At 44.0% G+C, this 15,725-nt stretch overlaps 1 protein-coding gene across 3 annotated transcripts in view; it reads right to left on the bottom strand.

Annotated features, from left to right (window-relative positions):
* Positions 1–15,725, bottom strand: part of Akap7 (A-kinase anchoring protein 7) — a 144,632-nt gene that overhangs the window by 48,873 nt on the left and 80,034 nt on the right. For all 3 annotated transcript variants that reach the window (XM_023714279.1, XM_023714277.1, XM_023714278.1), the window contains exon 7: positions 6,237–6,384. In XM_023714279.1, coding sequence (XP_023570047.1) covers positions 6,237–6,384 — 148 coding nt within the window. The remainder of the gene's footprint in view (positions 1–6,236; positions 6,385–15,725) is intronic.

Raw genomic sequence — 15,725 nt, 5'->3', positions numbered from 1 at the left:
CTTCTGGAGGGTTAACAACCTAAGTTTGCAGACCAAAAATTAGTGAAAAAGGAAGGCTGCAAGGACAGCCAACCTTTTGGCCCTAGCCTTCCAAGTTCAATTAAGGCTCAGGACATATGAGTCTTGAGAACTTGTACTATAACATCATGTAACTCAGTTGTGTCCCATATTTTCTGATCAAGGAGATTATGGGGCCAAAGAGGAAAGTGATCAATGATGTAGAGTGTGCCTAAGGAGAGTCACATGGAAAGAAAATATTTTCTCAGGCTTTCACAGAGAGCAAAGTGGTCAACAATGGCTGTGACTCATCCACATGGCTGACACTGACAAAGGATCTAAAAACTGAGGTACAGGGTCTCAGGATAAATCCTGAGGGGATCTGACTGACCTTATCAGATACAAAAGCTACAATTCTTGTTACATAGGTCTTGCTTTATCTTGGTCTTAACCATCCAGCAGAAAAGTATAAAAACAAAGTATAAGAAGTAAAGCCATGGTGTTATGTTGAGCTGTAGGGGACTCAGATCAACAACTTCTGACATTGTCAGTCAAGTGGAAGACCCAATACTATTATGGACTACTGGATTATTTTGGAATATTTTGTTGAGTTCACACACCTATGATATTTAAATGATGGAACTAAACAAAAAAAGGGGGATACAAATGAACGACCAGTTTGTATCTGTGTGTTCAAAATGGTTAGGATAGATCTACAGCTACATTCTCTTAATTCAATGAATAGGATTTGCTCGAATAGTGTTTGTAAATAGGATATCATGTCTGTATCCTGTATAACAAATAACCACTAGGAAGAACGTATGCAATGTGTTCATTATTGAAACTGTCCTACTAATTTGATTTGAAACTCTCATTGCTATTTGTCTCTCAAAAAATTATGGGGAAAAAATAAAACAAGAGCTGATTAAATAACAAAAAAGAAAAAAAGAAATGAAATAGCTACTTCAGCTGGCAACTCCAGCGGCCACAGTGCTGCTTCTCTTTGGATCAATCTCCTGCTGCTGCATGCAGCACAAATGGTTTATAGACCTCCCCACTTTTGTTAGACACAGCCATAAAAGACATGAACCTAAGAATTAAGACCCAAAAGGGATAGCCTCATGAACTATTAGAATAATAAATCATTTATATTTATATTATCACAGCGATACACCTTTTCTAGTATACAAAATAAATGAAAAAGTATTCAAACACATATCTAGCTTCAACACCCCTTTCTATTAAGAAGACCTTTAAGTGAGCAGATGCTATTTAAGTAATATAAATGTACGCAAGCTAAACACTGTATTACTAATCATTTATCAGACAAAGGTCCAGCTCAATTGTCTGGAAAGCTTTTGTCCTGGCCATGTCTTCCTGGCATGGGGAAGTGGTGCTGAGTGCTTCTCTCCACCCCTTCCTCCTGCTCCAAGCAGCGGGCCAACCGCACTGACACTATGCCCTCCTCCACCTGGATGACCTAGGGGCCCACATCGTGACTGGGCACAGAGCACAAGTGGCAGCTCGATGCCTGCCAAGCTCTGCCTGGTCTCTAGGGTTAACAGACCTGATGGGTAGGACACCAACATCAGAGCTGAGGGCCCTCTGTCAGAAGCGCCCGGCTCCAGGTGCAATACAATCTTCTTATGGCTGAAACCACCTTCGAGGGATCTGCACCAGAAATCCCTGGGCGAACCATGCCAAGCTTTGGATAGGCTGGGTTTAAGAAGTCCAGGTCTCAGGGCCAGCCAGATAGCTCACTGGATTAAAGCACCTGCTTGGGCAGATGCAGGGACCAGGCTCCATCCCCCATGTGCCTTGGAGGCTGAAAACAGGAGGACCACTACAAATTCGATCTGTATAGTGAGACCCTGTAGGCCCTGTACTAAATACATACATACATACATACATACATACATGCATAAAATAAAATGTCCAGCTCTCTCTCTTTTTTGTACCGGTGATCAAACTCAGGATCTTGAGCTTGCCAGGCAGGTACATATGCCGCGAGGTCTGTCAAAGGTGAACTCTCAATAAGGAGGGCTATCTGGATCAGCTCAAGTTACTCAGCATTCTCCTATTTCAGTGCATCAAGGCCGAGCCCAGTATACTGTTATGCAGTCTCCCTGGAACTGGGTACAGACTGGATAAGATACACGGAATTCCTGATCCACATGGCTGGCGCCATCCCAAGGGAAACAACTGGGACTCCACCCTCCCAGGAGTGCTCTTCAAGTGCTTTTTGGACACAGGTACTCAATAAATTACAGGAGACTTTCAAATTGACTTTGTTGAACGCTTCTGCCCAACTCTAGGTTAACGTGGACCACGTTAAATGATGGTGTTGCCTAGGTTAGGCGTAATAAATGCGTTTTCTACTTACAATAGTTTCAACTTATCATGTGTTTTTCAGACCAACTCCACCAGAAGACAAGGAGCACAGCGGCAATGACTGACTTGTCTGTGAGCCTTTTCCTGTTCTCTCAGCAGCTCTGTCACCTCCCTCATTGCCTCTTCTGCTACAGCCAGAACTAACTCATGCCTTATCTTGAGGGTATGGCCCTGTAACGGCTGGGATACACTGTGACAATTTCATTTTGCACAAGTCCTGCATCCTTGTGTTCAGTGCCAGCCTCTCCTTAGCCCACATCCATCCACTCCGCCTCTGCCGGAGCACATTTGCCACCTCAGTCTGTGTGAACTCGGTCCGTGCCTCTGCCAGCTGCTCATAAATGCAAAGCTGGCAACTGCCCGCCCAGGAGTTTCCTCAGCTCCCCGCGCTGTTGGCTCCCCCAAGGTGTTTCCTGCCATTGTCACTTCTTCCAGCCCACTCTTCCACTGTAAATCACACCTTTTGGTCTAGAAAATCTCCTTTCTCCACAGTCTATTTCTTGTATGATTTAGCTGAATTCTGCTAATTCTCATCCCCACTCTCCCAGGAGGTGAAACCACAGGCTTTTTCTTGGTGTCCACAAAAGCCCATGTTGTTATGGACAAGCCCTGTTCTGGCTTTCCTCCCTCTCCGTATAGCCTTGGCACCACAGCGACTGTATCACTCGTAAGGACTATGTCTTATTCTTCTCTGTATTCCATAATATCTGAGAGCAGGAGGCACACTGTACAAACTTGATAACATGTAATAATGTTGAATTAGGAGGGATAGGCCCAAAATACTGGAGTTGCCAGAAAATCATTGTTTCCATCTCAACAGAATTTATGAAAGAAATATACAGGTCTACTACAGATAGATGACAGACGGATGGATGGATGGATGGATGGATGGAGACAGACAGACAAACATCTCCTAGACTTTTCTAAGCTCCCCACTGCCTTGCATATGGTACATGTGGTAGGTAAAAGGACACTAGTCTTGAAGGCACTACACTGTTCATCCACTTTGCCAAGGGTGGCACTTGATCAACTGCCTCAGGAAGTATAAATGGAACCTGGCTGCCTGAGGAAAAATTGTTTCACTCAACTCCAGTATGGTACTCAGAGAGAACAGCTTTCATGACCCTAGGGCACCTGGACCATATTTCATCCCTCACTTACCAAGAAGCACTAAGTGTTTTATATTTCTTTCTGGACTTGAATTTTATCTGCTTAGTGCAGTGAGGTACCAAGGAGTTGTAGCCCAACAACAAGCGGGCACCCTATCACCCGAAGTTCTGATTATGAAACAACTAAATGTTATTTTTTTTAATATTTGAAAATATGAGTGATGTCTCCAATCTTAGCAAAGTCCCCTAACGCTGGACATGAAAGCCTAAAATGACAGGAGTTGGGGCAGGTGGGGCGCCCATCATGGGAACAGGACAGAGCAGAGGGCACAGCAGTGCAGGCAGAGGGTGACACTCAGATGTGCTCAGGAAGAGAGTGGGTATAAGAACAGAGGATGACAGCTGGATAAATTCTCCACCCAGGAAATCCGGGCACCCTGCCAAAATGTCAGACTAGTGAGGCCACACCCTTCAATTTCTTGGAAGAAAACAGAAATCCAGATTTACATAAAATCACCCCAATATTAGCAAATCATCCAATTTATATAAAAAACTAAGCAATAAGCTTTTTGAGAATCATGTACAACAGCTGGGGTTACTAACGTATGATCTCTATTATACATAATGAGAAAGTGGTAAGGTATAAGAAAAAGTCTAAAAAATATTGCCTTCCTAACTCCTTCACACACATCTTTAGTAACTGGATATCTGGCTTAATCCTCTGTGTTTGAGTACCCATCGTATTCAATCAAGGAAGATTAAAAACTCAAATTCAGGCTGGGCATAATGGCACACACCTATAACCTCATGCCTTTGGGGGCTGAAGCCCAAAGACAGCTGCAAATTTGAGGCCAGTCTGTGCCACACAGTGAGGTCAAGGCTGCTCTGGTGTCCACAGAAAGATCCTTTGTCAATAAGACAAAACAAAACCAAAACAAGCTCAAATGTAAAAACAATAAAACTAGAACAAACTATAAATGAGTATGTATCAAACCTTTGGCTTGGAGATGATTCTAATCATAAGAGTAATTGCAGAATCATAAGAGGTTTAAATGTAATAAAAATTGAAAACACTTAAAAACTGTCCAAAATAAAATCTGGATATTTTTGGAAACCAATATAGCAAACAGACAGCTAATATCCTTTTTTTTTTTTTTTGGCAGAACTGGAGATTGAACTCAGGCCCTTGCGCTTACCAGGGAAGCCCTTATTCCACTGAGCCATATCCCCAGCCCCAAGAGCTCATATCTTTTAAATCACCTTTTTTTCTTTTTTTGAGACCGTGTCTCACTATGCTGGCCTTGAACTCACTATGTGGCCCAGGTTGACCTCAGCCTCACAGCAGTCCTCCCGCCCAGGCCTCCCCAGTGCTGGGACTCCCAGGTGGCCAACATCGCCGTGTGGGGAGAGAACAGAGCCCCCTGCTGGCAAGGCGCTCTGCACCCTGTCCAGTGCCCACCCACATCTTCAGAACATCCACATATCCTTGGGGTTTTTTCCCTTTTAAACGGGAGTGGGAAAGGCATGAAGCACTGTATTCCTTTTCAAGACTGGACTAACGTAACTCCAGAAAAGAGAAGGAAAGCTGGCCAAATTCTGCCTCTACAGGAAGAACCTGAATTTGCCTCGTGCGATGAACTTGAACTTTAGAAATGTCTGGTCCCCATCAGACGTTGGGTAGAAGATAGTTCTCTTCCACTGGCTCCAAAAGCATGAAAATCCTTCTTAAAATAGACTTGAAATGTTTCAGGATATAAGATTCAAATGACATACGGAGTATCTTCTGTTTAAGATAACTCTTGGAAGATAACACGAGGACTTCCCTGAGGTTCTGTAATGAGGGTTTAAAAATAAAATTGTATCTCTTGAACATTATTAAATGCTTTAATAAACTTCAGTATGAAAACTCTTTGAGGAGGTACACCCTGCATATCCGTAGGTTCTCACCAGGCTGGTGTAGGAAGAAATCATCTTGGCTGAAGATCTTGAAGAATTTGGACATACATTTATCTTCTTTGGATATCTTCATTTTACTTTAAAAGTATGTAAGTTAGGTTGGGGTGAAATTCAAACCTTTATAAGAATAGTATTTGGCTTCCAATAGTATTTTCAAATCCTGCCAGAGAAGGCTCCTGTGACACACTTGCTGTTTGTGGAAGCTGGGGGTGACCCTGTTTCCGGGTGAGGCGGCGTCCCTGGGAACCCAGCTGGGCTGCATCTGCTTCACCTGACAGGAGCTCCCCCGGGGATCGGGGGCATTTACTCACGAATCTCAGTTTCTGTTCCAAACATGTTTTTGTTACAGAAGAAAGAGAAGCCTTCGGGTTCTGAAGGCCACCTACACGTTCTCTTTTCAGAGTGGCCCTCCTTGACCTGGGTCACTCTACTCCCAATTAAAAGCAGCAGACATGACCAAGCCACGTGTGCTCAGGGCAGGCTCATGAAGGCCTTCCTGGGAGAAAGTGCTTTCTTAGAAATTGTGAAAAAATTAAACAAATACACTGAGCCACTTGGAGACTTCATTACAATTATATTTAAAGTACAAATGCATAAAAACCATAGGAGCAAAATCTTGACACACATAAATATAAAAATGCTTTACTAAACTGTCAATGTAGTATTGCCAAAATATAGCCTCTGGAAAAATATGTCACAGAGAAAACAAACAACTAACCTTAAATAGTGGTCAAATGAAGTGATGTTAAAGAAATAAATAATTTTTAATTAAAAGACACTCACCAACCACGATGGAAGACTCACAATGATAATAACCATTACTTTGCTTTTTCTTCTCCATGGAACAAAGGTCTATGCGGTACAGCGTTTCTTCTCCAAATCTGTGGTTGCTAAATTTTTCATACCACTTGGGGTCTATCTTTTTCACACCCTTGAAATGACAGAACAAAATCACATCAATCAATCATTTCACACAGGAAGCTGGCTCTTGTCTACCTCACTTCCTCAGAACCTAACACAGCACCATGGGACCCGAGCTGCCCACTAGCCCTTGATATTGAACAGCACAAAACTATGAGGCTGTTTTGAAAGTCTCCCCGCATAGTATGGCTCGTACTTTAAAAGCCTTCAATTAAAAAGTGCTGATTTAAATTGGCAGCACTGAGAACTTCACACACGGTAGGCTTCAGAACTACTAAAGCATGTCCTGGAGAAAACTGAAACGCCCAGGACAGAGAGATCACCTACGAGCACAGTGGGAAAGCAGATGGACTCCTAAATGTGACATGGGTCTTAACAGAGGGGGGAAGAGATGGGTGCGATGTTTAAACTCCTTGCATAAACATCAGGTGAAAGATAAAAGTTACTTGCACTGGGACTTCTCTGTCTCTCCTCAGTGTTCTTTCAGAGCAGGAACAGCTAATTAGCTGTTCACAAATTACAAAGTGAGGCTACGGGTGTCTCCGTAGTTCCCGTCCGCTATACAACGGCCCTACAACTAGGCCTCAGAGCACCAAACACTGAGACAAAGCCAGTTGCAACCCAACCTCCCTTTCTACTGACAAAAACTAATCATAGAAATGTTTAAAGTAGTGATACACGTTCACGTTTGCGCTCTTTTCACGTTTTCTAAGCAATTTTGTATGAACAGGCTTGTCTCAAGTATCACCTGATAGCTTTATCTTTTTCACTAAATACTTCAATGAGCAACGCGCAGGTCTCTTTTGACCCATAGTGCTCCACTGTGGGCAAGTATAGTAATTTATCCACCCAGTTGTACACTGTTGGATATTTAAGATGCTCTTTTCAGTGTTGTATTTTTTGTTCTGTGCTCAAAATCAGAGCCCTGATCCTCTCCACTCACAGCCCTTCCCGTCTGTTAGCAGCACTTCCATTCTAATTCCCCAGGCTGAAAGCCACGGCATTGCCCCTCGTCCGCCCCCTTTTTCTCCTCTCATCCCTCCTTTCTCTCAACCCATGTGGGTTCTGCCTCCACAATGCACCCAGTTCTAGCGGCCCATAGCTGCCCTGTCCAGGACACCCTCATGTCTGTGGGACCCTGGACAGCTCCAACTATCTCCCCACCACTGCCTCTGCCACAGCCAGGGTGATCCTGTAACAGTGCACCGTGTCAGTTCCCTTCTCTGCTCAAAACCTCCCAAGGGGACCTATTTCTGTCAAAGGAAGAGCCTCATTCCCCATACAGTCCACAAGCGCTGCTCTGCCCACTGCTATGGCCTTAGCCTCCCACGCCCCCCCACCTCTCTCACCTTTTTGCTATACCCTGAACACAACAGGCTTGAGCCCACCTCCCGTCCCTGTGCCCTGCAGCCTGTCCCACCCCAAATACCCTGGCAGTGCATCCCACCTTTCATTCCTGGCTCAAACACTTCTTTCTTAACAGAGCTTCCCCAGGCCACTTCACCTGCTCTGCATTCCTGCCACAGAGGAACCGCCATCTCTCCCCACTTAGGTGTATGTTTCCACATCACCTGCCGTCTTCTACTGTGCTGTGCAACTTACTTATATATTACTTGCATTTTTCACTGACATTCTCTGCCTTGGCCAGTACAATCCAAGCTGCACTAGGCAAAGGACTCGTCTGATTTTCAGTCACTGAACTAATTTCTGTGCCTAGAACAGAAACTAACACAAGCAATGCCCAATAAGCACCTGGCACAAATGCAAAGGAGGGCGTAGCCTCAAAGCAGGCATAGCTGACCACATCAGAAGCTGAAGTCCGTATGGCTAAGGGGCAGTCAGAATGAGAGTTCAAACCTGCTTCACATCCTGTCCAGCTGTGCTAGCCAGCTTTCTGCCGCAGAGACAAAATACCTGAGGATAAAGCAATGTATAAGGAAGAAAGGTTTATTTTGGCCCATGGTTTCAGGTTTGCATTGGTGGCCAGCTGGTGCTACGGGTCTTGGCCCTCCCACAGGCAGTGTAAATCACTTAATACATAAAAGCACTTAGCACAGTAAGACATGGGGCATAATTGTGCACACATGTGGTGTAGGCAGAGCCAGTCTGAGCATGAGTGACCTCCAGGGGGTCGTTTGAGCCAAAGTAAGATTTCAGGAATAAAGAAGGTTCTGACTAAATGGAGACTGACCACTCTCCTTTAAAGACTGCTTCATTTGTGTGATGTGGTGTGCGTGTGCATGTGTGTGTGTCTGTTCAGAGTGACGCAGGGGGCATAGCAGTTTCTTTACACCGGATAAACAAATAGTAATAGTTTGGCAGGCATGAAGAGGACTTCAGTTTTCAAGATCCTGAGGCCACTCTAGTCTCCATTAAAAAAAAAAAAAAAAGAAAGATAGTGCACCTAAGGAGAGTCACATGGAGAGAAAATATTCTCTCAGGCTTTCACAGAGAGCAAATTGGTCAAGCAATGGCCGTGACTCATCCACACGGCTGACACTGACAAAAGATCTACAAATTGTGGTACAGGGTTTCAGGGTAAATCCTGAGGGGATTTCACTGACCTTGTCACATACAAAAGCTACATTTCTTGTCATATAGGTCTTGCTTTATCTTGGTCTTAACCATCCAGCAGAAAAGTATAAAAACGAGGTATACAAAGTAAAGCCATACTAATATGATGAGCTACAAAAGGCTCAAGTCAATAACTTCTGAGGATAACCCACTAATATTACAGACTGCTAGACAGCGTTGAATTGTTTAGCTGAATTCAAACACCTATAGTATTTAGACGCCAATAGAATACCCACCTCTGAAAGGACTAAACAAAAAAAAGGGGATACCAAGGAAAGACCAATTTGTATTTATATACAAAATAGTTAGGACAGATATACAGCTACTTTCGCTTAATTCAATGAGAAGAAAGATTTGTACTAATAGTGTTTGGACAGGATATCCTGTCTGCTTCTTGTACTATGGATAACCACTAAGAAGATAACAATGTACAATGTATTAATTATTGAAACTATCCCATTAATCAGTTTTGAAACTGTTTCATTGCTATTTGTTTCTCAATAAAATAATAAATAAATTAATTAATTAAAAGAAAAGGGAGCATCAGGGGCCCCAGCGTGCTAAGCCAGCTCTATTTCAGCAAGACGCGAGCAGCAGCCATCTTGCAAGGACTCTCCACAGCTGATTTCAGCATGAGACTTGGCTTTTATTAGCAAGTGACGTGGAATTAATTCCAGAACTCTTACTAATTTATAGAGAAAGCTGTGGTTTAAAAAGACATAGGGACTCTGGAGGCATTGAAGTCATTTTCCCAGGTCAGAAAATATCTTTCATAATAAAGGATCTAGAGACAGATAAGAGCTTGCTTTATCCCATATATATTATAATAGCATCACGATCTTTGTTCTCCGCAGCATTTTTTCCTGGGCAATATATTTCTTTTCTAATAAAATCTGTCTGACTTTGTCTCTGTATCCATCTGTAGCAGGTGGTGCTTTCCCTTCATAATAAGAGGAAAGAACTGTAATTCTGAGAAAAGAAGTAAGTTTATCAAAACCTGCCACCACCAAGGCTAAGCTATGAAGGCTCCTACTTTCTTACAGAACATACTGGGCTGCCAAAGCAGCCTCTACGATATCGTCCTTCACAGTTATGCTTTAAAGCTAAAATGCCTGGGCAGTAACATTGTGCTCAGGTTCAGAAGCCCCAAGCTCTCTCTGCTTCCCCTCCACAGGGCCACACTGCCCAGACACCCTGTTGTTTAAAAATTAGTGGAGGTATTAACACACAATAAGTACAAAGAAGACCACAAAAATGGCTAAAGCCAAGGGAATCTGGTGTGCAAATGCTAAGAGATTTGGAATTAACTCAAACATAGAGGAAATACATGGGACAGCTTCCACAACACATGGGGTGCTACAAGCCAGGGATCTGAATTATTCTGGGTAGCAGGCTAGTAATTTGTTTGAAGGTTATTTCTGTCTGGAAACTACCAGACAAAATATATTCTTTTTTTTTTTAAATTCAGCTCAGTCTCGTAGAGATCCTCCTGTCTCAGCCTCCGCAGTGCTGGGATTACAGGCATGCACCACCAAGCCCAGTCTTGGTAGCCAGCTCCAGGGCGGAGCTTGCACAACACATGGTACCAAGGATCAGACCTGGGTCCTTGCGCTTGCCTAAGCAGGCACTTAGACTGCTGAGCTACTCCCTTTGGCCCCAAAATATACTCTTAAGGGCTTCACATTTAGAAGGATGTATCAGTTATGCCACGTAAAACTAAAAGAAAACAGTAAGTTAAATACAGGCTATCAGACTTTGCAATGAGAAATTAGTAGAAGGAAACATCAAACAAAGCTTTCAAGACTGTCTGCATTATTAGAAATAACTCAGATTTTACCTCCCTTAGGCCACCTTCAGTTACAGTGCAGGGAGAATCATCACTGATATTTAAAGCCACTTGATAACCTTTGATACAATGTACCGTGAAATTATGAAGCATTTCAGTCCTGATTGTAATTTGGTACCCAAAGAGTCAACTCCTGAAAAAAAATGCCACTGAGAACATGAGTATTTTTAGAATCATCTAATGGCTGGATCTGATAAATAATGGAAATTATTTACTTAGGATGCACGCACAACATAATTTACATTTAGCTAAGTGACGCACATAATTTAAGGCGTGCCAGAGAGGGCTCAGGCTTATATTACTATGCATCCAGCTCTGTATTTAATACAGGAAGTAGACAGAACCTTGACATAGAAAAGTATTCCTCAGCTAACAAGCTGAAAGGAAAAATCATTTAAGGTTCTGAAAGATAAGACACATATTACTCAGCTTTAATTTCTAGGACGAAGTTACTGTTACCAGAATAATGAACATCCACTTATTAAGAAGGCCAAGACTTTCCGTAACGGATGACTGGCTCCTATTGTCACTTGCTATAATAACCACAACTTAGACTACATATAAAGACATTATTTATGCTATGGGTAAGCTTAGTGTTGCTGAGTCTCTGCTGTATTTTCCAACACTTTGTTCCTATCACACAAGCAGCTGTAATGGAAACGCATATCTCCTGTGCTAGTTACTTCAAACCAGAATTAAGAATGTAAATTAAGGGCCTAGCCAGATAGCTCAGTGGACTGAAGCACTTGCTTAGGCAGATCAAAGCGGCAGGGCTTGATGCCCAGCGTGCCTTGCTGGCCCTGCCACCGGGGGTGCACTGAGCCTGTGATTTAGACTGGGCATGGTGACACATGCCTGTTATCCCAGTGCTTGGGAGGCTGAAAACAGGAGGATCACTATGAGTCTGATCTACATAGTGAGACCCTGTAGACCTTGTACTAAAATACATTTTTTTAAAAAAGAACGTGAATTAAAAGCCAAATGAAACTGGTTTGCCACCTTTTGGCCTCACCTAGTTAAAGACCAATTGTAATCTTTTACGTTTATTTTAGTGGTACATTGGTTAAAAGATCATTTTCAGTGATCATAATTCATATATTGGCATTCAAGTTATGAAAACAGTCGCTATGGACGGGGCCTTCTCCGAGGTAAGCTGTGAATACCCTTTCCGAACCCCTCCCCACTTTGGGTCAGCACACTGCACTGCTCTGCTTGCATCTTCCAGGGTAGGGAACGCTGGGCAGCTCTGTGAGCTGAAGCCTGCCCGAAACGTTGCTCGGTGGATGCCTGGCCCTTCCCACGCTGGCTCGGGTGCTCCTGGCAAGGATCGGAAGAGCTGCACTCTCAGGGGCCCACATGGCTCCCAAAGGCTGGGTGCAACCCACCTTGGGCACATCCTCCTGTCACACTGGGCTGCTCTCTGTGGCTGGCGCCCTCTCCTCCCCTCCTGTGAGCAGGCTCATTTCCTAGCTGAGCTCCAACAGCCTGCCTAGTGCCTGGCCGCTGTATGTTTACTATAGGAAAACCAAGGAGGGATGAGAAATCTAACAGACAATGGTACCTGATTATTTTGGACCAATCTGAAAAAATGATGCCTTCTACCCTCAAGTAGTAATAAAAATCACACTGACAATGTACATGCAATGTTCTCAGAACCTGTATTATTCACTTAATAACCTTTAATAATGGCAATAGCCCTGTGAGCTGGGGACTATTATTACCTCAGATAAGGACACTAAATCGCAGAGAATTAGGTCACCAAACCAAACAACACTGCCAAGAAGAGGAAGAGCTTGGTCTCAGATTCAGGGCCACTAGAGAACACAAGGCAACTGAGAAGAAGACCAGACTAATACTCAAGCTCTTCACCATTCACTTTAAAAGATCAAAATTCTAAGACTATTAATCATTCTTGAGACTTCATAAGATGCACTGCCATATTGCTAAAACCAATGTCAAAATTAGGAAGTTCTCTCATTCTGAAATGCCTGCCTCTAATACGCTGTATTCACATGACTAAATCAAGTGATGCCCCTACGCCATGCTGATGTGTTTTGGTGCCTGGCTTCAGCTCATCTGTACCACACTGGGCAGAGAAATCAAGGCCCCTGGTCCCCAGGAAATTCGCAAGATCACGGGTTCAACACAGCGGGACAGTACAGAGCCTTAACACACAGCACAGTCTGCTCTCCCTGAGCACGCTCTGCCCACTTAGCCAGCTCAGACTGCCCCTCCTCGGAGCCTGCCAGGTCTGCACGTCACTTTCCTCATTGTTGTGAAACAAGGAAGGGGCCTTAGAACTGGAGCACTGAAGACCTCCTGCATGGCCCTTCCTCACCTGCACTCTCCACTCCAGGGCCCAGCTCCAGCTGTGTCCTTGGTTCAGAACAGTTCTGTGGTCACTCAAATGTAAACAAGCTGCAGCTCCTCCTCCTACCACATCTGTTTCTGAAGAATGTTGTATCCCTCTGGGGCCTGTGCTCCTGAATTCACCAATTTAACCATTTATTTCTTCTTTTTAATGTATTTGATACAGGGTCTTACTCTGTAGCTCAGTTTCATAGTGATCCTCCTGGTCTCAGCCTCCTTGGTGCTGGGATTACAGGCGCACACCACCATGCACAGTCTCAGTGGCCAGCTCAGCATTCCCAAGGGTGGGGCCAGCAGGACATGTGTTGGCAGGGTTTGAAACCCGGTTCCTGCATCTGCCTAAGCAGGTGCTTAGTCTGCTGAGCTATCTCACTGGCCCTAACCATTTATTTCTATACTGTAAAATTTCTCCATATGCTGGTCTTATACATTTATAACTTTTATAATGTATAACATTACACATTTATAATGTCTTCCTCTTTCAATGCCATAGCTTTTCTTTCTAATCAATATTTTCCAAAAGTCCCCAACAGGAGAAAGACTACTACAGAAGGCGATTTAGAAATAAGATCACAGCTGGGCATGACGGCACACACCTGTAATCCCAGCACTCAGAAGGATAAGGCAGGAGGATCAGTGCAAGTTCAAGACCGGTCTAGGCTACATAGTAAGTTCAAGGCCAGTCTGCACCACATAGCAAAACCCTGTATCAATCAATAAATGACCACAGAAAAATCTTAACAAGCTATTTTAACTTGTCCTATATACTGGCCTACATATTGTGATGCGCCTAAGTGGCAGCAGAAGCATTCTGTGTTTACAGCTTAGCGGTCCCCAGCACACAACCATCCACCGAAGTTACATTTTCTATAGACAGAACTTCAGGCATCGTTGCAGCCTGTGACACAGCCCACAGAAGAGCCACGTAGCTACACGGTGGTGAAGGGACTGCACCCTGGCAACGTAATATAAATACATGCACGGGTGGCACTTGGTGCCGTTGCATAATTTTAAGCAAGAAAGGCCTTGAACATTTCGCAGCTCCACCTGCTCCTATGCAGGCAATGAATTCTTCTCCCCCCACTTCCTTATGAGCTCCTCAGTCTCCCGGGCTCACGTCCCCAAGCAGTCTTTCTTCTTCATCCCCCTCCCTCCTCCTCCTCTCCCCCAACATCGCTCTCCAAGGCACAACCCACTTCCTCCAGCCCTCTCCAGTGCTCAGTGAGCCCCACCCAGCCCAGAAGACAGAGGTCTCTGCCTAGCACATACGCACTCCATATACTAGCATACGTGGACTCCAACAACTGAGCGTTCTAAGAACTGGGCAAAGGAACTAGACCCTGAGACCTACCCCGAACCTCCCACACGTCAGCTAATGGAGCAATGTCACCCCAGTACTGGCTAGCATATTAGACCAAGGAGTTTTGGTAAACACACACACACACACACACACACACACACACACACAACTCAGATATGAACAGTTATACATGCAACCAGGAATAATATATAGGCCTTAAAGCAATTGGAACACTTCTCTCCAGGAAGCAAGGTATCTTACTTTTTAACAGGACACGCCATTACTACTTAGAATGATTCTATTAATAACAGATGTTAAATCTTTTCTTTTGACCAATTTCCAAACTTAACCAAAAATTTAATTGTGACCTTTCTCCTTTGTTTACTCTTACAAAACAGAATTAAGGGGATTACTTAGCTTTTCTCATGCACTAAGACACAGCCTGTATCTCTGAATACTCGATTACACGTTGCTTCCAAAAAAAAGTTAAGTTAAAAAAGGTCTCAGACCAGTCAGTAATTTCCATACAGATTTTTCTGTTGTAGACTTTAGAAATTAAGGATCTTCTTGAAATGTCAAGAAGCCCTTCTGCACTGATTAAAAAAAAATTGTGTTTGGCAGGAAAAGTTAACGAGAGGAAGGAACTGGTACCAAAGGGTGGGAGAATTCAAAACATTCGCCTCATGGGCTGCCTCGGAACACAGCTGTCAAAGTAAACAGTCCCAGGAAGCCAGATGGGCACACTTGGGGCCACCCTGCCCATCCCACCCCATTTCCACCTTGGGCATCTCTTGCACCGGCCAGTAGGACTTGATAAAAAGATACCACCTGGGTTCTAGGGATATAGCTTAATGCCACAAGTACCTGCCTGGCAAGCACAAGATCCTGAGTTCAAGTCCCAGGAGTTAAAAAAAAAAAAAGGCAGCTGTTGAAAAATAGGTCTGACTCAATGTTCCCATTCACTAGGGCTAACCAGGTGGACCACTCCCCACTCCCTGCTTAATTTCACTAAATTAAGTTCTACAGATGCCTGGGCTAGAAGTCCGGACAGTACAAAGTACTCTGTACACAACTTCCTGATTTCTGAAGCAGATCACGGGAGGGAAGGAGCAAGTTGGAATTTGAGCTAACCAAGTCATGAAAAATCAAATGAGAATAAATGGGGAGAGGGTGCTGCTGAAGGTGCAAGACCACCAGGGGAGACCCGGACAGCACAGTCCATCCGCTGATTATAATCCCCTCCCAGCCTGCACACCACGCC

Source organism: Octodon degus, unplaced genomic scaffold, assembly GCF_000260255.1.
Source record: "Octodon degus isolate 3935 unplaced genomic scaffold, OctDeg1.0 scaffold00034, whole genome shotgun sequence".
In the NCBI taxonomy this organism is placed as follows: Eukaryota; Metazoa; Chordata; class Mammalia; order Rodentia; family Octodontidae; genus Octodon; species Octodon degus.
Note: the sequence above shows the minus strand (reverse complement) of the source record. Positions and strands in the feature narration are given on the sequence as shown.